This window comes from Balaenoptera physalus (genome assembly GCF_965194825.1).
Source record: "Balaenoptera physalus genome assembly, chromosome: 20".
Taxonomy (NCBI): Eukaryota; Metazoa; Chordata; class Mammalia; order Artiodactyla; family Balaenopteridae; genus Balaenoptera; species Balaenoptera physalus.
Genome location: NC_138901.1, coordinates 52,895,051 through 52,918,363, shown reverse-complemented (window position 1 = coordinate 52,918,363; position 23,313 = coordinate 52,895,051). Strand labels below are relative to the sequence as shown.

General features: G+C 41.6%; 1 protein-coding gene across 3 annotated transcripts in view; it reads left to right on the top strand.

The window, feature by feature from the left end:
- Window positions 1-597: 597 nt before the first annotated feature.
- Window positions 598-23,313, top strand: part of NCBP3 (nuclear cap binding subunit 3) — a 28,729-nt gene continuing 6,013 nt past the window's right edge. Inside the window, exons 1-10 of one of the 3 annotated variants that reach the window (XM_082443863.1) lie at window positions 598-900; window positions 2,860-2,925; window positions 4,831-4,936; window positions 13,636-13,761; window positions 15,604-15,732; window positions 15,944-16,020; window positions 16,762-16,870; window positions 19,221-19,320; window positions 19,620-19,723; window positions 21,590-21,884. In XM_082443863.1, coding sequence (XP_082299989.1) covers window positions 718-900; window positions 2,860-2,925; window positions 4,831-4,936; window positions 13,636-13,761; window positions 15,604-15,732; window positions 15,944-16,020; window positions 16,762-16,870; window positions 19,221-19,320; window positions 19,620-19,723; window positions 21,590-21,884 — 1,295 coding nt within the window. In that variant the 5' untranslated portion in view covers window positions 598-717. The remainder of the gene's footprint in view (window positions 901-2,859; window positions 2,926-4,830; window positions 4,937-13,635; window positions 13,762-15,603; window positions 15,733-15,943; window positions 16,021-16,761; window positions 16,871-19,220; window positions 19,321-19,619; window positions 19,724-21,589; window positions 21,885-23,313) is intronic. The other 2 variants (XM_082443861.1, XM_082443862.1) reach the window with 2 other exon arrangements.

Genomic DNA, 23,313 nt, shown 5'->3' with positions numbered 1-23,313 from the left:
TCTTGTTAGAAATGTCCGCAAGAAACCATACTCAGAAGTCTCCAGTAGACCGAGCCCTTGGGAGACACGAAATTGGCGTTCAAGCTCACTACCCTCTTGGAGTCTCAATTTTGCGGTATGTAAAATGGGCCAACTATTGGGAGACTTGAAAGAGACAAAGGTTGTCAAGGCAAGTGCATTGTAAACCCACAGACTTGCCCAGAAGTGATAGACCAAGGCTCATTCTGGTTGCCAAGGCTCGCATCCGGATTTTGTCCTTTAAATAGCCTGTCACCTTGGGTAAATTTCAATGCCTCAGTTTCCTCAAATGTGAAATGGGGATAGTAATAGTAGTAACTTCATAGGGTTGTTGTGAGGATTCAAGCGCTTGGAACAGTCACTGGCAGGTAATGATAATTCAGTAAAATTAGCTTTGATTACAAGTTTACTGCTCAAGGTGTAGCTATTTTCTAAGCCCAGACTGTAGCGAACTGCTCCAGGCCCCGCCCCCTCCAGCAGGCCCTGCCTCCGTTCCCACTCGGTCCCGCCTCCTCTTCACCAGATCCCGCTCTAGCCGTCCAGGGTTCCTCCCACCACCAGGGGGCGTCGGCGCTGAAGAGAGCCTTCTAGCCGCAGCAGGCGACGCTCTAGGTAGCGGCTGCTCCGTGGCCCGTGGCAGTGGCGCTCTAGCCCGCGGTGTGCGGGGCGAGCTCTCAGTGGTGCGGCCGGCGGGCGGCGATGGCGGCCGTACGGGGCCTGCGAGTGTCGTTGAAGGCGGAGGTCCCAGCGGGGCCGGCCTTGGGGCCCCCGTCGCCTGAAGCGGAGTCAGGTTTGGACCGCGGCGAGCCGGAGCCCATGGAGGTGGAGGAGGGCGAGCTGGAGGTCGTGCCGATTCGGCGCTCGCTGAAGGAACTGATCCCGGTACGGGCGGGGGGCGGGGGCGAGGGCGAGGAGGAGGTCGCTGAGCGAGTGTCCCGCGCCGGAGGGGGCCGGAAGGGGAGGTGGCCGGGGCCGGGGGAAGTCTGGGGAAGGGATGAGGGGGGCGGGGGCGCCAGGCTTGAGCAGAGACGGGGAGCGAGAGAAAGGACGCTGGGGCGCCCGGAAATGGGTGTTGAGGGGGCTGGAGGAGGTGGGGAAGAGCTGGGGGTAGTTGAGGACACCCCCTTCGCTGCCCCTCCGAGTCAGTCTGTGCAAGAGGGTGAATGAGGAAGGGTTGGGCTTATCTGGGGGCTTGAGATAAAGGGCGAGCCCCGGGCGGGAACAGAACCAGGAGCGGCCCAGAAAGAACTGTCGAGTGGCGCGGGCATCCCGGTCTCCTTGTGGGTCCTGCTCCGGTGGAGCTGGTGTCTGTTAATCATAGCACTCGCGGTTTCCCTTGGGAGAGCTGGGCTTGTCAGCTGCAGAAACTCAGTGTTTCTGTTGTGACTTGGGGGTCATCTTGTCCCCGCGCGGCTCCGCTGTTACACCGTGGCTCCAGCATCTCACCCTTAATGAAAACAAAACATCAGTGAACCAGCAGTGGTCCTTGGTCCCTCTTTTATCACAATGGGGATGCTGAGAGGTGTTTTTGCTTGTGGTTTGGTGGTCTTGTGTCCGGTTCTTAGGGCTGGTCTCAGTCCTGCATGGCTCCTCTCATGTACTTAATTTCTCACCTAACAGGGACTACTTTTTAGCACATGTCTGTTAGTCTTGCTTTTAAATTAAGATTATGGAAAAAGGTAAAAAAAAAAAAAAAAAAAAGAAAGTTAAGAGCACTAAAGACAGTAAATTATAATGACTCTGGCAACAACAATTAACATAGTGGCATTTTACCATTTAGTACATTATATCATTTAAAATATCACTGAGGTTGTGAAGTAGGTGTTATCATCCCTTCATTCATTCAGTTCAACATGTACTTACTGCGTCCCCCACTTAGTGCCAGCCACAGTCCTAGGCACTTGACCAAGATCAAGACCAGACTGTGTCCTGGAGTGTATGTTCCAGTTGGGGGGACACAAGTAAACTAATAATTTACGGTAGTGGTGAGTGCTGTGGAGAGAATAAAGCATGTTAATGGGATGGAAGCGTGCAGAGGGCAGGGAGGGTGTGCAGAGCAGGAAGCAGAATGGCATAGGATGGTCGGGAAAGTCCTCTGAGATAGTGAAATTTAAGCTGAACCCTAAGTGACAAAAAGGAGCCAGCCATGTGCAGATTTGGAAGAGAGCGTTCCCAGCAGGGGCAACAGTAAGTGCAGAGGCTCTGAGATGGGAACAAGATTGTTTTGTTGGAGAAAGGTAAAGTTCTGTAGCACAAGTGGGAGAGCAGTTAAAAGAGGTCAGAAAGGTAGGCAGATACCACAGAGGAAACCTAGGCCCAGAGAGGCCAAAGGAATTGTACGGTGTCATGTAATCAGTGAACGTCGGAGCTGCGATTTGAGTCCCCAGGCTTCCAAATCCCATCCTGTTTTCATTGCACTGTGCTGTGTTTTCCCCAGAAGGTCGAGGTGAGTCCTGACTTTCTGCATTTTGGTGAAGACTTGTGCTCCATCTGGTGGCCTGGCACAATGAATTTGTCCAGTCTGGGTTGAGGAGATAAGTGACTGTGCCTCATCTTGGATATTTTTCACGAACGCCTTTAGATTTTCATTTAAACGGATACCTTCAGTAGATGGAATTACTTTAGGTTGTGGATAGGCCTAGAAAAGCCTTCTTGGTAGAGTGGTTGATTGCTACATGGAGTCACTGGGACAGGCTTCCCCATAATATGGGGTTGTCAGGGCCGGGGAAGGATTGCTGAAAAGAACGACTATCCAGAAGGAATTGGTTGTCAGGCTGTTGTTTATCATGTGCTTGTCATCAGTTGCTCGTTAGCAATTCTCACCCATCCCCTTCGTGTTAGGACACAAGCAGAAGATATGAAAACAAGGCTGGCAGCTTCATCACTGGAATCGATGTCACCTCCAAGGTAAGACAGACCATGATTAATTTATTCATTTTGAGAAGCAGGTGAACTTAATGAACAAATCTCTAGGAGTTGTAGAACAGCAATTATTCTTTACCTCCTTTTTTCTTTTGTTGTTGGACTGAAACTTTTTTTTTAGGTTTAAGTTTTGTGTTATACAGTGATGCCTTCATGCATCCTGAAAACATTCAGACAGCATTTGTGTGTTGTTGAATCCATGAGAAGATATAATCACTGTACCTAGATGCCTGTGCTTAACCATGTCCAAGAAAAAGTTCTGCACTGGAGTGCTTTTTTTATGCTGTCCATTCTTTAAAAATGTGTAAACTGTTTCCACTTTAAATGAAGCAAAACATGAAAGTGCCTTGCACATAGTAGGCCCTTAGTAAATGTCTTTATTCCTCACTGGTTGAGGCCTAGAAAAATAGGATTTCCTGAATGTGTGTGTGTGGCTAAACTTTGAAGGCCAAGTGGACTGAATTATTCTCAGTACCTGGGAGTATTGCCTTTTATCTAGTGATTGCTGTTACTAGATTACCAGCTTCACTGTAACTCTTCACAGAACCAAACATATTATTTTCTTTACAATAAACAGTTGATACTTATTTGTTGCTTTAATTGCTGATGATATTCAGCTTAAACATTGTTTCTGATTTTAATGTGTGCAATTAAGTTTCGAACAGAGTTTAAGTTACAATTCTGAATAAATAATACTGTGTTACTATATTGGATGTATGAAAGCAAAAATAAAAATAAGTATGTCATGCTTACTTTTTTGTGTTTTATCTGGGTCTCAATCTGTCTCTGATTGCCTAAAGCCCAAAAGAAAGAACTGATCATCTTTTTTGACAAGAAAATAGAATAAAGTGAAGATGTTTTCTTATTGTAATTGAAAAAGAAGTGTACAGTATTCTTAAGCCTACACTGTTTACCATTATATGAAACAAATATATGGGGGAAAGGGTGGTAGCCAAGAATTGGTACTTAAGTCTTACTAAAGGAAGGTAGATGAGTTGTTTCCACTGGGAAAACTTAAGTGAAGGAAATTAGCATAACTATTGGGAAATAACAGAAGTGTTGCTGCTTTACCAATCCCCACAAGCTTTCTAGAGTCAGACCTTCAATTAGTGTGGCAAAGTCAATATACAATTAGTGAAGGTTCCTAAAAGCTATCAGAAACCCATAGTTGGACCTGGATTTATTTTACCTCTTGGAAAAAAATTTAGGAAACTGATTGTTTTGTTTTTTAGAGAGCATCAATGCTTCTTGTCACTTATAGATGAAAACTGGCAATTCCGTGGACACAAGTTTAGAATAGAGGAGAGAGTTTCTTTGCTTCAATGTTATTTTCAAATGCAGAAAAAGCTTTAGGGAGTGGACTGCTCAGGCAGACATAATGTGATAGGTGTGATTACCATGCACACAGACTTTGTGAAATGGGGGTGGTGGTGGGGCTTCTAGAAATAGCACTGAGATCAGAAGATCTGCCCCTTATTAGCTGAAGTGCCTCTAGCAAACCTTTTAAGTTTCTTTGTGCCTCAGTTTCTGCACCTGGAAAATTGGAGTGTTAAGATTGTTTAGTTACAATTTGTTTGCATGATTCCTAATAATAAATGTCAAACTATTATTCATTACTCACTGAATCAACAAATATTCATTGAATTCCTACTATGTCCCAGATACAGTGATAGGCATTGAATCATTGTAGAGATTATTACAAATTATAGCACTATTAGTGTACACCCTCCCAGTCATTGACTGTGAATATCTAGTTCTTTGCAATAGTTATTAAAAGCACAATGTTGCTTACTTCTTCTAAGTTACTTGTCACTGATGCATCATTTTGTGTTTGTGATTTAACTTTCCTCCTCCATGTTTCACTTCTTTGGCTTTTTCTGTACCTTCTAGGAAGCAATTGAAAAGAAAGAACAGCGAGCCAAGCGCTTCCATTTTCGATCAGAAGTAAATCTTGCCCAAAGAAATGTAGCCTTGGACCGAGACATGATGAAGAAAGGTACAGGGTGTTTGGGGGGAATTTTTCCACATTTTCCCAGAGAATCACTTTTCCCTGCCATGGCCTCATGCTTCTGGCCTTGCCTTGCATGTCCAGTCCTCATCCAAATACTGCCAAAGGAAGGAACTTGTGAATTCCCCATTTCTGAGGTGACCTGTTAAAGTTGAGCTGCATTAGCTGTCTCTCAGATGTTAGAGCTGGAAAAAAGGAGATTGTCTTCTCTGAGAAGCCCCAGAGAACGTCACCTAGTTGGTGGCAGAGCTGAGATTAGAACTGTGCTTCTATGGACTCTTACTCATTTTCTGCTTTTAACATAGAAGTGTTAACTTTTCTTTGCCTTTAAATGTAGTGGGAGTGTATCACAGTGAGACTCTCTTTTAGGGGAGTCAGATTGGTGGGGGGGGGTATACCATTAATACTTCGGTTGATACAGGCTTGTGATTTTATTTTATTTTTGTGTTTTGTTAGGGTAAGTATTATGCTTCCTGAAACTCACCCTGAATTATCATATCTAGTAATCTACCCCAGTTTTCGAAAGCAATTTATAAATAGAGGGGAAAATTATTATTACCCTTTTAGTGAGTTCACAGTCATGTTTATTATTCCATAAATGCAAATGATCGCCCTCTGTTGTATTTGCAAATTTGGGATTTGTGAAGGGCTTAATAGGCAGCCTTCTGAATGCATGTTAAAGGTCTGTGCTCTGCTGTGTGAGTTTCTCTAGGCTTGCTTGTTTGATAAAAACATGTTGAATGAATGAAAGAATAGCGACTGTTTGTTGGGAACTTGCTCTCTTACCAGGCACTGTGTTAATTAGCAGGTTACATATTTGTTTCGTACTCATTTCTCCCAACAACCCCATGAAGAATGTATTTTTATCCCTATTTTACAAAGGAAACAGGCCCAAAGAAGTTAAATAAATGCCCAGGTTTACACAGCTAGTAAAAGTAGAGTCAGGGTTAGAACCCAGGTTTATCTGACTCTAAAGCCTTGCTCTTAACTACTTTGCTCTATTGCCTTACAATATGTGATATGATACCAGAGACCCAAACCTCATTCCATGCCAGTGGACAGAGTAGCTCACATGCAGAGCTCAACTCTGGATGCTGCTTTACTCCTTTTTTCTGCATAATGAGTTCAATTTGGAAATATGACCTTGCTTCCCTTGCAGGCCAGGCGTCCAGGCATCTGCTTGAGTGGATTTCTGTTTCAGGAAAAGTCCTATGAAGGCCAAGGCCAGCTGTGCAGCTTGGCATTCATGTGCCTGCACAGTCTAGACCCAAGCAGATGTCTGAGGCCTCTCTTACAACTCCACCTTGAAAGCACCCCTCCTGTTTGCTTCTAGTCCTGTAAGCATTCCTGTGACATCTTGCTTCTGGTCTTGCTCATGCCTGTCACTCTGTGGATTTGCCCTTCCTTGTCCCGTGCTTTCTCTGGTTCAGATGTCACTGCCTCTGTGAAGCATCCCTAATTACCCACTTCAGCCTCTCTTCCCACCTGTGTTGGGGCTCTTTAGAGTGCTGAGCCCTCCTGGGATCTAGTCTCAGTTCCTTAGTGAATGCAGGCGAGTTAGTGAACCTTTTTAGGTCTCACTTTCCTTGTCGTAAAATGGGAATAGGATACCTTCCTGAAAATGATCACTTTCAGGGTTAAATTTTAGTTTTTAAAAAAATGTTTTTTTGAAAGTAATCCCGATCTCATGGTTTTAAAGATTCTCCTAAAAACAGTAGATCTGCCTGGAATGTCAGTTGCTCATTACAAGCTGTTTTTGATCCAGGAGGCAGCATGGCTTTGGAGTGTGTTCTTGAACTCCAGAGAACCCTGCTGCCTTTCCCAGATCAATTTAAATTAGAGTGGGGGAACGGGTTTGGACAGATCTCAGAGATAGTTATTATTTTTATATCTCCTCAGGTAATTCTAATGTGCAGTCAGGATTGAGAACCACTGGTGTTGTGGTTAAGAGCATGGGTTCTGAAGTCTGACTGCCTGTATTCAGATCCTGACTTGTCACTTTCTAGCTCTTTGACCTTAGGTAAGTTGTTTAGCCTCTAAGAACCTCAGTTTCCTCATCTGGAAAGGCAAGTTAACGTTAGTTCTTATAGGGTGGTTGGGAGGCTCTAACAAAATGTTATGATTCTTAGAGTGGTGTCTGGCATATAGTAAATGTTAGTTATTATTATTATCTGGCATTCTCCATCTTCCAAACAGTCATCTAAGTGGTCCAGCCTCTTGGGAGAATGGGGACATTGGAGTAAGCATCTTGATTCCTGCAGCCACAGTAGGTGTCAAGTTATTTCTTCTTATTAATATCAACAGTAATAAAATACACCATTTGATAAATGCTTACTATGTGCCAATCACTCTGCTATGTGGTTAGCTTATCCTTCCAGCAACCCTGTTGCAGGGAAAGTATTTGTCATTTCTGTTTTACTGGTGAGGAAAGTAAGGTGCTGAGAGGTTGAGAAACTTGCCCAAGGTCCCACAGGTAGTAAGTAGCAAGGCTGGGATTCGAAGGCTGGTCTGACTGAAGCCTGTGTTCCTAACCTCTCTGCCAGCTTCAGGGATGCGGTTTGGGATGCGCTGTACTAGACCAGTCCTCAGCAGGAGTAACTCACTACTTCTGAGTGACAGTGTCAAGCAGCTTCTCTTTATCTCCAAGATCAAAGCTCTCATGGTTGGAAGGGACCTTAGAGGTCATCTGGATCCCACCTCCTGCCCAGTGCTGCAGGCCTTTTGGCAAAGTTCCCCATGGCCTCTGCCTGAACATTTCCTAGTGGTGGCATGAGAACTATTTATGAAGCAGTCAGTCTTGTTTTTGTTTTTGTTTTAATTAAGGCATGCACACTGTTTATTTATTTTTCTTTCTTTCTTTCTTTTTTTTTTTTTTTTGGCCGCACCCTGTGGCATGTGAGATTTTAGTTCCCCAACCAGGGATCGAATCCGTGCCCCTTGCAATGGAAACACATAGTCTTAACCGCTGGACCACCAGGGAAGTCCCCACGGTCTTGTTTTTGGATACTTCTTCATGTTGAACAAAAATTGCTTTCTAGTAATTTCTGTCTATTAGTTATTGTGTAACTCTTAGAACAACATTAAGTCCTTTCCTCATTCACACAGTAACTCTTCAGGTGAAGGAATGGACAGCCCATTCCCTAAACTTTCTTATATGACATGACTTTCTGGTCTCCTTCCTTTAGACCCTTCCGAGTTTCTAAATGTCCTTCATCAGATGAGGTACAGATTCCAGATTTGGTTGGATTCGTGCAATGCATGGCAGGACTCTGACCACGGTTTCTGTCCCAGCCATTTCATAGTAGTCATCTTCTAGTCAACCAAAGCACCAGTTCTTTCCCTCAGGAATTGCGCCTATCAAAACAGTCTTTCTCATCTTGTACTTGAGACATTTTAGAAAGTTGCCTTTTTATTTATCCCTATTAAATTGCATCTTGATTTCAAGACTCCATTTCAGGCTACGGAGTTAATTTTCGTCTTGACTCTGCCTTTCAGCATTTTAGCTGCACTCCTCACTTTGGTATGCATGGCTTCTGCTTCTTGATCCAGTTGTTGGTAAATGTCAAACAGGATGATCCCGTATCATGCCATGACACACGGATCCATGAATTATAGTCTTATTCTGTTATCAGGCCCACCTATCATTTTATTGTCATGGGGAACTAGATTACATGCCTTAATAAACTTGAGTCTGTGGTATTCTTTGAATTTCTTTGCCTGCTAATCCAATCAAAAAAGAAAAGAGGTTAGCTGGCTTGCTTCTTAGTGAACTCATGTCATTTCCTGTGGGAAAGACTTGGTTTCTTAAGGGATCAGAGATTCTGTCTGATAAGCTATTTTTTAAAAATTTAAGAGAATGACAATCTTTTGCATCGTTTGGGAATTTCTCTTTTCCTCTTTTCTGATAATCAGTACAGAATTAGTCCTTCTCAAGGCTTTAAGGTACCTCGTTCCTTCCCTGCAACTTTTTAGAGATTACTACCTAATTCTGAAATCACTGCTTTGTGTTTTGGTTAGTACAGTGGGGTGTAATTCTAGATTAGAAGATTTAAATCTATTAAAACTATTTCTAAAACCCTTGTCACCTATCTTGGGTTTTAGTTCTTACTTAATGATAGCTATTCTACTGTCCTTTAGTAGTACAGCAAAATAGATCAACAGTTCTGCCCTTTTTCCTGCATCATTTTCCCAAAGCAATGTTGCTCCAAACACTTGGGAAAAAAACCCACAACCATTGGCTTTTTTTTCTTTTTTTGGCTGTGCCGCTCGGCTTGTGGGATCTTAGTTGCCCGACCAGGGATTGAACCCGGGGCCATGGCAGAGAACGCGCCGAGTCCTAACCACTGGACCACCAGGGAAGTCCCCCATCGGCATTTTTGATGAGCCTATTTGCTCTGGACTGTAACCTTTTCTTCGTTAGATGTTAGACAAACAGTTCATGTCCACCAAAGAAAATTTGGAAAGTAAAGTAAGAAGAAAAGTTGCCCACAGTGCACCACCCAAATGCAGTCATTGTCAGCATTTTGTGCATTTCCTTCTAATCTTTTCTGGGTATGGACTTTATTTTTGCTTTTCCCTTTGTAGTCCTACTGCTTTCTTCCTTTTCACTTGACAGTCTGTCATCAGCATTTTCCATGTTATTATAGAGCCTGATGTAGTCTTTCAGATTCGTACATTTCTTACATTTATTCTCTTATATTGGTAATTTACCCTTTATCTGTCTCCCATATGTGTTCTTTGGTGAGTTGTGCTCACCTAAGCTTTGCTGCTTTCTCTTTTCTTGGGATCACCTCTCATACTCTGAGTTACCGTATTTAGTGTCTTCCAAATTTTTTGATCATTCTAATCTGAGGCTTTGAAACTGGCTACTTTTTCTCTGGATTTTCAGAAATCTGCTTTCCTAAAGACTTGAGTTTTGTGTCCTACGACCTGTCATTCATTGTCTTCTTTCCTGCTGGAAAATCCGAGATGATTCCCTCACCACCTTGCTTGTAGTCAACACTCAGTAAATGCCCAGTTCTCATTCCCCAGTTCATTTGTTCACTGCCACCTCAGCAATTAGTCCTTTCTCATCATCTGGGCATAAATCTAGGCGCCTTCTTTGTTGCTTTGTTTTATTTTAAGCAGTGACATTGGCAGGCTTCCATCAGATCTTGAGCTTGTCTCATATATGATTAAATCCTTCATATCAGCATCTCCTACAAGATTTTCTTCTGCCTGCTCCTCAGTCTGATTCCTCTACCCTCACCAGGAGCTCTCCTTGTTGTTTACCCTCTTCAAAACCATCTCTTTACTTCCCATAGGACTTTTTCCTCCAAAATCATGGCTTTTAGCTTGAAGAACTGAGAAGGTCCCCTGGGCTACCTCTTCAGTTTCCCATCCTGCGTGGTAGAGTTACTCTGCATGTCCAGTGCGGACGTCCATCTCATTTGGGGTTCTGTTCATTGTTGCACTGCTGGTCACTAATAAGGACTTGCTAAGGATTCATAAATCTTATTTTTTTTTTTGGCCGCACCATGCAGCATGCGGGATCTTAGTTCCCTGAGCAGGGATTGAACTCATCCCCTCAGCAGTGGAAGCACAGATTCTTAACCACTGGACCACCAGGGAAGTCCCAGGATTCATAAGTCTTGATGGTATCTCTGTCTTCATGAATCTGAGTTGGCAGGAAGATACTTACCTGATTTATTCTGGCCACACCTAATGGGCTCCCATTAAACCTATCTTTTACTCTTCAAAATGACAAAAAAAAAAATTAAAAAACTTTTATCTGAAAGTATTCACATGTATTTCCAAGTTCATTTGTTTTAAATAAAATATATGACATATAAAAACATATTTAGGAGTAATGGATGCTGAATTCTTTTTTTTTTTTTAATTAATTTATTTTTTTGGCTGTGTTGTGTCTTCATTGCTGCATGTGGGCTTTCTCTAGTTGCGGCGAGCAGGGGCTACTCTTTGTTGCACGGGCTTCTCATTGCAGTGGCTTGTCTTGTTGCGGAGCACGGGCTCTAGGCACTCAGCCTTCAGTAATTGTGGCATGCGAGCTCAGTAGTTGTGGTGCACGGGCTTAGTTGCTCCGCGGCATGTGGGATCTTCCCGGACCAGGGCTTGAACCTGTGTCCCCTGCATTGGCAGGCGGATTCTTTTTTTTTTAATAAATTTATTTTATTTATTTATTTTTGGCTGCGTTGGGTGTTCGTTGTTGCGCGAGGGCTTTCTCTAGTTGCGGCAAGCGGGGGCTACTCTTCATTGGGTTGCACAGGCTTCTCATTGCGGTGGCGTCTCTTGTTGGGGAGCACAGGCTCTAGGCCCGCAGACTTCAGTAGTTGTGGCACGTGGGCTCAGTAGTTGTGGCGCACGGACTTAGTTGCTCTGTGGCATGTGGGATCTTCCCGGACCAGGGCTCGAACCCGTGTCCCCTGCATTGGCAGGCAGATTCTTAACCACTGCGGCACCACCAGGGAAGCCCGGCAGGCGGATTCTTAACCACTGCGCCACCAGGGAAGTCCCAGATGCTGACTTCTTGACAGAACTACTTTGGAGAAGTCGGGGAGAGAAGAGACGTGGAGAGCTTACACAGGCCCTAGGGTGTTTTGTTTTGTTTTTTAATTTATTTTATTTATTTATTTTTGGCTGGATTGGGTCTTTCTTGCTGTGTGCGGGCTTTCTCTAGTTGAGGTGAGCGGGGGCTACTCTGCGGTGCATGGGTTTCTCATTGTGGTGGCTTCTCTTGTTGCAGAGCATGGGCTCTAGGCACCTGGGCTTCAGGAGTTGTGGCTCGCAGGCTCAGTAGTTGTGGCTCCCGGGCTCTAGAGCGCAGGCTTAGTAGTTGTGGCACACAGGCTTAGTTGCTCCGCGGCATGTGGGATCTTCCCAGACCAGGGCTCAAACCCATGTCCCCTGCGCTGGCAGGCGGATTCTTAACCACTGCACCACCAGGGAAGCCCAGGCCCTAGTTTTATATGTAGTGTTTTATTTGCCTCAAATCTTTTTAAGAATTTAGGCGTAAAGCTAGGTGGTGGATATACAGGTATTTAAAAAATATTTTTTCTTTGTTGATATATTTGCATATTTCACAATTAGAAAGATTAAATGAGATAATGTGCTTAAAGTATTTAGTAAAAAATTAACACAATTCTGGTAAGGCTGAGGTTCCTTTAGACCACAGCCTTCAACATTTCTTCCTTCCCAGAGGTAACAGCTCTTATCAGTGTGGAGTGAATTATTCCAGACTTTCTTCTATGTATTTGTGTACACAAATGTATACCCTTAGAAAATATATGGTGATATTTATGTTTTAATTTTTTTAATGTATGTATTTTTCTGCAGCTTTTTTTCACTCAGTAATGTGTCTTAGAATCTTTCCATGGTATATAATAAATTATCTCATTGTTTTTAACTGCTTAATATTCTATAATATGGATAAAGTATGATTCATTTAATATGGATAAACCATAATTTATTTCTCTGATAGCTACTGGGTTATTAAAATCGTGCTGCAACAAACATCTTTGTGTGAACCACTCTGTGAACCCATGTGTGTTTAGGATAGATACTGAAGAGAATTCCTATGCCTATAGGGCATGTGCTAAGTTACATTTGTAATAGACACTCGTAGTTGCCCTTCAGAGTGGCTGTGCCAGTTCACACTCCCACCAGCAGAGGGAGCGGCTCTTTCCTCCACACTGCATCCAATTGATACTAAAAGACATGAATTAAAAACATAGTCAGTGGGCTTCCCTGGTGGCACAGCGGTCAAGAATCCGCCTGCCAATGTAGGGGACATGGGTTTGAGCCCTGGTCCGGGAAGATCCCACATGCTGCGGAGCAACTAAGCCCGTGCTCCACAACTACTGAGCCTGTGCTCTAGAGCCCGCGAGCCACAACTACTGAAGCCCGCGCGCCTAGAGCCTGTGCTCCGCAACAAAAGAAGCCACCACGATGAGAAGCCCGCGCACCGCAATGAAGAGTAGCCCCCACTTGCCGCAACTAGAGAAAGCCCGTGCGCAGCAACGAAGACCCAATGCAGCCAAAAATAAATAAATTAAAAAAACAAACAAACAAAAAAACCTGGTCAATGAAAACTGATATCTTGTTTTAAGGTGGATTATCCTGATAGTAGTGAGGTCAACCATTTCTTCATGTTTATTGGCCTTTTCTCTTTCTTTTTGTGTGAATTGCCTGCTCATATCCTTTGCCCATTTTTATTTGGGGCTGTCATTTTCTGTTGATTTGTAGGATTTCTTTGCTCTACTTTCATACTTTGCTTTACATCTAGGGGCAGTGTCTCTTCTTCTTTTCAGAACTGTCTTGACTATCACACATTTCTCATTGACATATCTTTAAAAAATTTTAGAATCAGTGTATCAAGTTCAATGAATAATCCTGTTGAATTCTGTATTACTTTTATTATTACAGGTCATTTTGATATGAGGTATCATGTATATTATCAACACCATTTGTTTAATCTTTCTCAGCCTAATAAGCCCATTCTGAATAGTCATTTGTTTAATGCTATTGCTGTGTGATAAAAATTAAAATAGTTTACCTTACTGTCAAGTCTCATTTTCTTTTGAAATAATTATCATCTCTTTCAGCATATTTCTTTTGAAAATACCTATTATCTGAACTGTTACAATGGGCTCCTGGTGGATTGTGCAACAGCAGGTGTCTTGTTTTTCTAGCAATCCCCAAAGTGAGACTGGAGACAATCTACATTTGCGGCGTAGATGAGATGAGTACCCAGGATGTCTTTTCCTATTTTAAAGAATATCCTCCGGCCCACATTGAGTGGTTGGATGATACCTCCTGTAAGTAACCCAAGTTACTTGAATATGCTTTTGTTTATGATTTTAAAAGAATTTTTGCCATCTCAAATGGTGAATGATTTTGGCCAGACTATGGCTAACCTCTGCCTTTAGCCTAGGAGAGAAAAAGTTGCCCACTGCTGAGAACCAGAGTGCATTAACCAGTCTGCCAGATCATACTCCATGCGTGTTCTAGGTCAGCTCAGAGGTGGTGATCAGGCCTCTAGGAGGTTGGTTGTTGGCAGCTGATTCCGGGGTACATGACTGAGGCCTCTCTTAACACCCACAGTTTCCCAACAAAGGGGTGGGTCCAACTGCATAGACTTGGGGCTGCATTTTCAGGGCTTTAGACTTTGTCATTGCAGCTTGCCATACAGCTTTTCAGAGGGCTATCTGTGACCTAGAACTAGACCAGAGCCCTCTGACACAGTGCCAGACCTCTCATCTCTGCTTGCTTTGGACTGTGTTTTCTGGAGCTTCATCTGCTGGCCCTAATCTGGGGGCTGTTCCACTTGTGAGCTAACTGTAATTTTTAACTTGCGTCCCCTCTCCAAGTCTGGCCTGACCTTTGGTACCCACTCTGCTGGCTTCTTGTCTTGACCCACTTCTAGTCTGGCTTTACTTTCTGCCAGTGTGCTGACCTGGCTTTCCTGGCTGCTTTCTTAGATGTTAATTCATTGAAAGAAGAAGAAGCATGACTGAGTAAAAGTTTTTCTCCTTTTTTCTTTTTTCTTAACTTAGACCATCCAAATCAGGGGATGGCAAGCCTTTTTTTATAAAGGGCTGGATGATAAATATTGTAGACTTTGCAGGCCATACAGTCTCTGTGGAATCTACCCAGCTTTGCCGTTGTAGCGTGAAAGCAGCCATAGACAATATAACTGAATGAGCCTGGCTGTTCTCTGTAGAACTTTGTTTACAAAAACAGGTGGCAGGTGTGTAGTTTATCGTACGTTAGTTATAACTAAATAAAGCCGGTACAAGTATAAATAGATAAATGGATCGGTGATGGATAGATGGATGAATGAATCAATGAGAGCAGGTGGTGGGCTGGATTTGCTAACGCCTGATTTAGCTAATTAAAACTGTAGCTAAGGGATGTTAGAGTCAGAGGAACCCTTAGAATCATCCAGTTCAACTATCTCGTATTGTACATCAGAAACTGAGAAACAGAATTGGGAGATTATTTGCTCAAGACCATGTGGCATATTATTAACAAAGATGAGAATCTTTAGACCTTCATTTCCCAAACTGAGATACAGGAGTAACATAAGTTTGAGAAATGCTGCTTTAAAGTTAAACTCAAAAACCTTTTCTTGCTAAATTCTCTTAAAGAAGCAAATTAAATTGATTGCTGCAAAGCCAGGTGGCTGTCACGCCTCCATTCTATATATCCCATGGATGCCATCATCACCCACACTTCACAGTAGGGAAACATCATTTAGCATGTCTGGATAACAAGGAACAGCAGAGGGCTTCCATGTAGGGGGCAGTAGAATAAAGGATAATCCAAATTTATTTGAGAATTTTCACCATCATCATCATCAAGAACTGCTAACACCTATGTATAACACCCACTGTATGCCAGGCAGTTTTAATATACAGAACCCTTTTTCATGGAGTACTTGACCATTATTTTGTGGGACCCAGTTTGGGAATGCAGCTCTAGGTTGATTTTATCAAAGAAGTTTTACTACCAGGTTCTATAGTTCCGTTCATTAGTTGGTGTACACTTACTGATGCCAGTCCATAGCTGAATGAGACTTTAGCAATGAATATGATGTAGTCTCTGTTCTCAAGAAACTTAACCATTTGGATGTGATGTAACGTGTTATCTTATTTTAGGTAACGTGGTTTGGTTGGATGAAATGACAGCCACACGAGCCCTTATCAATATGAGTTCCCTGCCAGCCCTGGATAAGATAAGAAGCAAGGATGCCAATGAGGACAAGTCATCTGAGAAAAGTAAAAAAGGTAACTGACCGCAAAGGAGGGACTTTGGGGCTAAAAGTCCTGTCCTTTACAACTTGAGTTTCTGTGCAGTGTTATATAGTATCTCATCGCCAGTTATTTCTGAAATAAGCTATGATGCTTTGGATCATTAGCAAAGAGGAGGAGAAAATATTAGACTTAGCATGTATGAGATGGAGTTAAGATTCATCTTGTCCCTCATGTTCCATTTTAGACAAGCAAGACGACAGTTCCGATGACGATGAGGCTGAAGAAGGAGAAGTTGAAGACGAGAACGCAAGTGATGTAGAGGTCAGTGAGAGGGCAAAAGTGTCTGTAAGGTTTCACTGTAAACAATTGCTTGCTGTCTTGGTATTTAAGCCTTAAAGACTTAATACAGTACTTTGTGTTCTTCCCCTGGCTTTCACCATTACACCTCCTGAGGGGGCACCAGGCTCTTGGCCTTTAAGTTTGTGTGGCTATAATGAATGATTCGTCTTGAGATCTTAGTACTCACACTTCTGTATGAAAGGAAATGGTTTTATTGAGAAATCCTTTGAAATGCTATCGAATCAGTAAAATTAAGGAATAGCAAGTAATGGCATATTTCCTAATGGCGTATGTACTATTGTTGGAAATATTAAAGTGTATTCATTTAAAAATTATTTATTAAGTGCCTACCATATACCAAATTCTAGGTGCTGGGGATATAGCGTCAAGCAAAACAAAGTCCTTGCCCTGTTGGAGCCTCCATTCTAGTGGGGAAGACAGACAATACACTGATACACAGATATGTAATAGAATGTCAGGAGGTGATGAGTGCTGTGAAGAAAAGTAAAGAAGGGTAAGCAGATAGAGAATGATGGAGACGATTCTTTTAGACAAGGTGGTCAGGGAAGACCTCTGACTTAGACATCCTGCAGAGGAACTGGTGCTGTAATGCTGATGGGTATTATTAAAGGTAGATTGCTTTCTTAATCAATGGTAACTTTGCTGCTGAATGAATATGAAAAAGGCTTTAATTTTTATGTCGAAATGCTCTTTTTTCTTAAGTTGGACACGTTGTCTCAGGTAGAAGAAGAGTCTCTGCTAAGAAATGATCTTCGTCCAGCTAACAAACTTGCTAAAGGAAATAGATTATTCATGAGATTTGCTACAAAAGGTAAATGATAATTGGTATTGATTTTTATTTTTAATCGAAGTGATTTTTATTGAGTGACACCTTCTCTTTTGAATCAGAACTTAGGTCAAGTAATCTCAAAGATCCTTCAAACTATAATATTCTGTGCTTATAAAATCAATGACTTGCTGCCTGAGTTGGAATTTCAGACATTGATGAAAGTGAATATTAGTTATTTGTATACTTTTGTGGTTTCTAGCTAAAGTAAGTTATTTTCTGTCAAAGCTGGTTTGTCCCATGTGCTTTTCAGCCAGTTTATCATCTGAACTATGAAAACTTTAAAATTGTAGTTTATGTATCACAGCAATATCTTCCTGGACATTGCTAGTAGTACCATTCAACTCTAATTCTCTAAAGAATTAAATTAAAAGCCTCTTAACAATTCATAAGGCTTTTTACACATAATGATTTTGGTACGCATTAATAATGTGTGTGTGGGGGGGGGTGGTTTGAGTCAGTTGAGAGTTAATTGGAAATGACAGCTCTTCACCCCTGAATACTTCAGTAAGTATTTCTGAAGAACAAGGACTTTGTTTTACACACAGTTATCAAAATCAGGGAACTTAGCATTAATACAATACTGTTACCTAATTTGGAGTCCACATTCAGATTGTACCAGCTCCCCACTCTGTATATTAAAACTACCTGGGGGAAAAAAAAACTGTCTGGCACACAGTGAGTGCTGTGTAAGTGTTAACAGTTCATGCTGCTGCTGCTGACAATGGTGATGATTATCAAATACATTTGGATTATTCTGTATCCTACTCCCCCACTGAACTAGGATCCACTCCAGGACTGGGTGTTTAAGTCTGCCATGTGGCCTTAGTCTCCCTGAGTATGGAACTACTCCTTTGTTTTCCTTGACTGGGACATTTTTAAAGAGGACAGGCTCATTATTTTATAGGCTGCCCCTTAGTTTGTCTGATGTCTCCTAATTAAATTCAGGTGTGCGTTTATACCACAGAAGTGACATTGTGTCATTTTCAGTGCATCATATCAGGAGGCACATTGTATTTATTTATCCCCTTCCTGAGGATGTTAGCTTTTATCACTTGGTTAAGGTAATGATCGCCAGGTTTCTCCACTATAAAGTTACTCTTTTTCCATTTATAATTTAAAGGTTTGTGGGGAGATGCTTTGAGGTTATGTAAATAGCCTGTTCCTCATCCAACTTCCATGCAATAGCTTTAGATCCATTGATGACTTTTTAGCTCTCTCATTTATTAGTTGGCAGTCTGCTGTAAGGAAGAGCTTTCCCTTTTTACCCATTTGTTTATGTGTTTACTTATCTTTTTTACTTGCTTATATCAGTTTCGATTCATGGAGTTTTATTCAATGGGTTATCATCCATTCTATCATTATCTTGATTCACAAATTATTTTGGATTTGGCCAGTAGAGTCTCTTCAAACTGTGTTCTTTTGACACGCCTTCATGATTCTTTGAGTTCTTTCTTACTTTATGGCACAATAAAACATCTTGTTTTGCCAGACTCAACTTGTACTTTCCCTGCCCCAGATCTGGAATCAGCCATTTCTCCAAGGAGCTGGTGGGCATGTTTTTTGTAGGGTGCACATTCTGGTTTGTGCCACCAAATTTATCTCTAGCACTGGGTACGTTCTCATTGGTGTTCATCCGTTGCATTCAGTGAGTGCTCAGGGAGCTGTCAGGAGACCTTTATATTATGAAAATATGTGTGCTCACTGACCACCTTTTCTTCCTGTTACCTGTCATTTTAACTTGATAAATGGGGTCTTTTCTTCATTTACTTATTCGAGGGACCATTTGTGTGCATTCTGGTTATATGGTGCTGTGCTGTTTTCCTTAAGCCATTTTGAGGAACATCACGGTAAACTGGAAAAAAAATGGTTTGCCAAATATATGGACCTATGTATAATCTGTTTCTTTGCCCCTGATTCTGTGTTATTGGAGTGTTGTCATTCAGAAATGAATATCATCTTTCAGGGGGCAGTGAAAATGACACCTCTTCTAAAAGCCTTTTTGATTCCTGAACACTGGTGATAACTGATGCTCTCCTATGCTTCTTGGAACCTAGTATATTGTATTGTTGTTAGTGGTATTTTCTCTATGAAGTCAGCTCCCTAACAGCAGCTTAACCTCCCTCATCTCTGAATTTTACTCCACCCCCTCCACAAGGCACTGCGTTAGGAGGCATTCAGAGAGTGAGTGTTTATAGTGCATCTTTCCCTTTTGTTGGCAGATTGTGCTGATCTGATCCCAGCCATGAAAAACATTCTTTTTTTTTTTCAACCCATTCAACATTGTCTTCACACTCACAGGAAATCCTTGGTAACTGTTGTAATTAATTTTTAGATGACAAAAAGGAACTTGGAGCAGCGAGAAGAAGTCAGTATTACATGAAATATGGGAATCCAAATTACGGAGGCATGAAAGGAATTCTTAGTAATTCTTGGTGAGTCCAAAACCTTAAAATACAATAGTTTAAATAGTACGTAAGCTTTTCATAATCCTTCAGTTGGTATTCTGCAGTGGAATGTCAACACCATGTGTGGACATGAAGGAAGACAAGAAGAAAGAATTCAAGATTTTTAACTGTGATAAATGGTGTGAGAATGCTGACTTTCAGTTTCCTGTGAAATATCTCTGTTTCAGCACCTAACATTGTGTCAGGGTGTAGTTGAAATTAACTAGTGGATTTCAAGGCCCTTCCTGTTGGTTTTTGATTATGTGCTTATTTTGGCAATGTTACAGGAAGCGAAGATACCATTCCCGTCGCATTCAGCGGGATGTGATCAAGAAGAGAGCCCTGATTGGGGACGACGTTGGCTTGACATCCTATAAACACCGACATTCCGGTAGTTGCCTGCTCAGCTCTTGGGTAGACACATGTTTGGCTCCTGAAATCATATTTTTATTCTTAATACAGTCTCTTAAGGTTCCAAACTTTATCATCCTCTCTTCCTTGCCCTCACCCTCTGCCAACATATAGGAAAGTAAGTCAAGTCACAATTAATTTGAAATTGCCCATACAAAGAGGTCAAATGATTTTATAAAAGCTGTTCTAACAATAAAGGCAAGATGTAGGAAAAATTAAAACTTTTCTTAGGAATCTAATTTTCCTATTAATATCAAAAGCTGCGTGAAAAAAAAATTTAATTATTTTGTTGGATGAGTTCATTTTATCGTTCCTTTGTCTGATGAAAATAAGCTGCTGTGTTTAGCGTTCTGTGCTTATTGGCTTGTGCACGTGAATGCCTCAGTAAAGTGCGATATCATGACTTGGGTTTCATTTTGTTTCTTCCTTCTTTTTTCTCTTTTTCTCTTCCTCTCTCTCCCCCTCCCTACCTCCCCTCCTCCCCTCCTCCCTTACTCCCTTCCTTTCTTCCTTCCTTCCTTTTGGTGCTTATTGTGAAAGAACCATTTTCATTATGTTTTATAAAGATTTGTTTTTATATTGAATCTGATCTGTGAAAATCTTCTATATGCTTTGTAGAACCAGCCAAGTCAGCATACAAACACAGAATAACACGCATACACATTTATCATTGTAATGGGGACAGTGAGAGGTGAAATCTCTACATTTTAATTTAATGTGAATATCCAAACCTGTATATTTGAAATCTGCATGTTAACGCACATACTTTTCTGATACACAGTTAGGCTTTTCCAATTTCAGTTACTTTAAGATATTTTCATTATATAATCTTTATATTCATACTAAAGAAATTAAAAAAACAAATTGCCTCTAATTCTAGCACTCCAAGATTAACAACTGATTTCATTTTACATTTTTCCTTTGTCTCTTTTCACAATAAATACTGTAATAACTGTTGTGGACATATATTTTATATTCTGCTTCAAGCATTCCACTTACAAGCATTTTTCCATGACTTTTAAAGGTACATTTCATTATTCATGGCGGTTATGTTCTAGAAAGTCATCGTGATCATTGAAAACCATTCAGAGACTCTAATCACACCATTTTTGTCAACTGATCAATATATAACCTTGTTTGATCTGTGTTTCTGCTTAAAGACACCTTATTTACTACATACTGTTGATTCATTAACATTGGACTCAAGGCCAGCAGCAGTGTGACTCATGCCCGAACAAAGCTTATCTAACACACGTATTTTCTCCATACGGCACATCACAGCCTTCTTGTGTTTAGGAACACTAGACAGCTTTGGAACTATGCTCAGAGGCTATTTTAAACAGGGAAATCACCAATAAAAGCCACAAAAGTGTTAAAAATTAGCACTCACTGGACTGCAAAAAAGACACTTGTTTACAGTGTGAGAGATGAAACAAAAAGGATGTGGCTTTGTTTGCCCGCAGCTGGGAACATGCATGGCTGGTGCCTCAAATTTTTTGCTGCTCCTATGCATGTCCACAAATGACCACGAAAGTGCCATGGGTTTTGATTCTGGAGTTACAAATAAAATTGGCAAATTCACGAATACAGAATCTGTGAATAATGATGAGGGTCTGTATTTTAGACAACTTTGTAATATTGCATCAGGCTGCTAGTTCATACTCTACCTAGACATTCTTTGTTGCAGGGATCAGAATGGTAACCAGATTAGCACTATTATAGATAATGCCCCAATAAACTCTAAGGATGGGAATCCCATCTTTTAAAAAGGTCACTGACGTAGAATAGAAAATTGGATTTGTTAGTTTTAGGGCTTTTCCTAATGTTTTTTGGTTAAATTCCTTAGGACTAGTGAATGTTCCTGAGGAACCCATTGAAGAGGAGGAAGAGGAGGAGGAGGAAGAGGAGGACCAGGACATGGATGCTGATGACAGGGTGGTGGTGGAGTACCACGAGGAGCTCCCAGCCCTCAAGCAGACCCGGGAGCGGAGCACATCTCGGCGGTCTAGTGCCAGCAGCTCAGACTCGGATGAAATGGACTATGATCTAGAACTGAAAATGATTTCCACCCCTTCACCAAAGAAGAGCATGAAAATGACGATGTATGCTGACGAAGTGGAATCGCAGTTGAAAAATATCAGGTAAAAATAGTTTCCCTTTTTATCAGTGCTAGCTTTTAATTTGATTTGAATACCAATTACTAACTTCTTCTTAATACCTCTTAATTTTATATCCATTTTTATCTTTTCTAATTTCAGTCCTTTGTAGCGTCTGATTTTTCCTCTTAATGTACAAGAGGTGATCCTTGTTATAAAAACTATAGACAATATAGAAAGTGAAGTCACCTGTAATCTCATCCTCTTCTAAGAGAACGACTGTTAGCAATTGGGTGAATTACTTTCCTGCTAGTTTTATGTGTATACATAACACATAGAGAAATTATAGATATATTTGTACAAAAATTAAGTTATATTGTTTTGACATATGCTTTTTCCATTTAATATAGTGTAGACATCTGCTGTTTTTTCAACTGTATGTAGTCCATTGTTTGAAAGTGTCATTGTTTGTTTAACCAATCCCTTATTGATGGAGATTTCTGTTTTGTTTTTTTTTCCTTGTCTGCGCCATGCGGCTTGCAGGATCTTAGTTCCCCAACCAGGGATCAAACCTGGGCCCTCGGCAGTGAAAGTGCGGTGTCCTAACCACTGGACCGCCAGGGGATTCCCTGGATTTCTGTTTTCTTACTGTTGCACCAACTAGATAAATTCTAGTTACTGCATAAGACAAGGCACGTGTTTTAAAATGTGATGTTGCTAAATTTCCTTCCAAAAAGGTTTTACTCAAATTACCACCTGTTGCCTACATAATTCACCAACCTTAGGTATTATCACTCTGATTTTTGCTATTCATGGACGAAAAAATACAGTTATTTTAATATGCGTTCTTTGGTGACCAGTGGAGCTGAGCAGATTCCTGAGGGCAGATGGCGTATGCATGGATCAGAGAGGGCTGGAGGCGGGGTGCTCTCTAAGAGTTCTTGATGGTGTGTTTGGGAAAAGGGAAGAAAAAACTTTTAAGCTGGTTGGTTTGTATGGCCTTGTTCACATCCTTATTTTTAGTTTTCAGAGAACTTTCCAGTGGCAAATGCTGCCAGAATAATGGAACTCGTCCCCTGACGTGGTGGGAGAGGTCTTTGACAGAGATGTCTGTCCTTTAACGAAAGGGGTTTTAGACTCTGTTGTGTCTAGACAACAACCAGCCCTCCAGCCCTCTGCAGGCCTCTACTTAGCGTTTGTCCCAGGAGGAGGGGGCTCGCAGGTACGTGCTCTGCGATAGCTCGCAGATGCCGTGTGTGGAAACCACCCCGGAAGACTCAGGGGCCTGCTCGCCCCAAGCAGCCTCTTTACAGCAGGCTGGTCGTGGCTTTTGTAAGCAAATAATTACTGGTTTATGGTGTTGTAAGTGAACGTTGGCCATGTTAGATCGGGTTTCTTAAATTGTTTTTCCAGAGTGTATGAGATTGTTGTATGAGTGTTATCCCACAGTTCAAGTTGGTTTACTGTTCCTCCA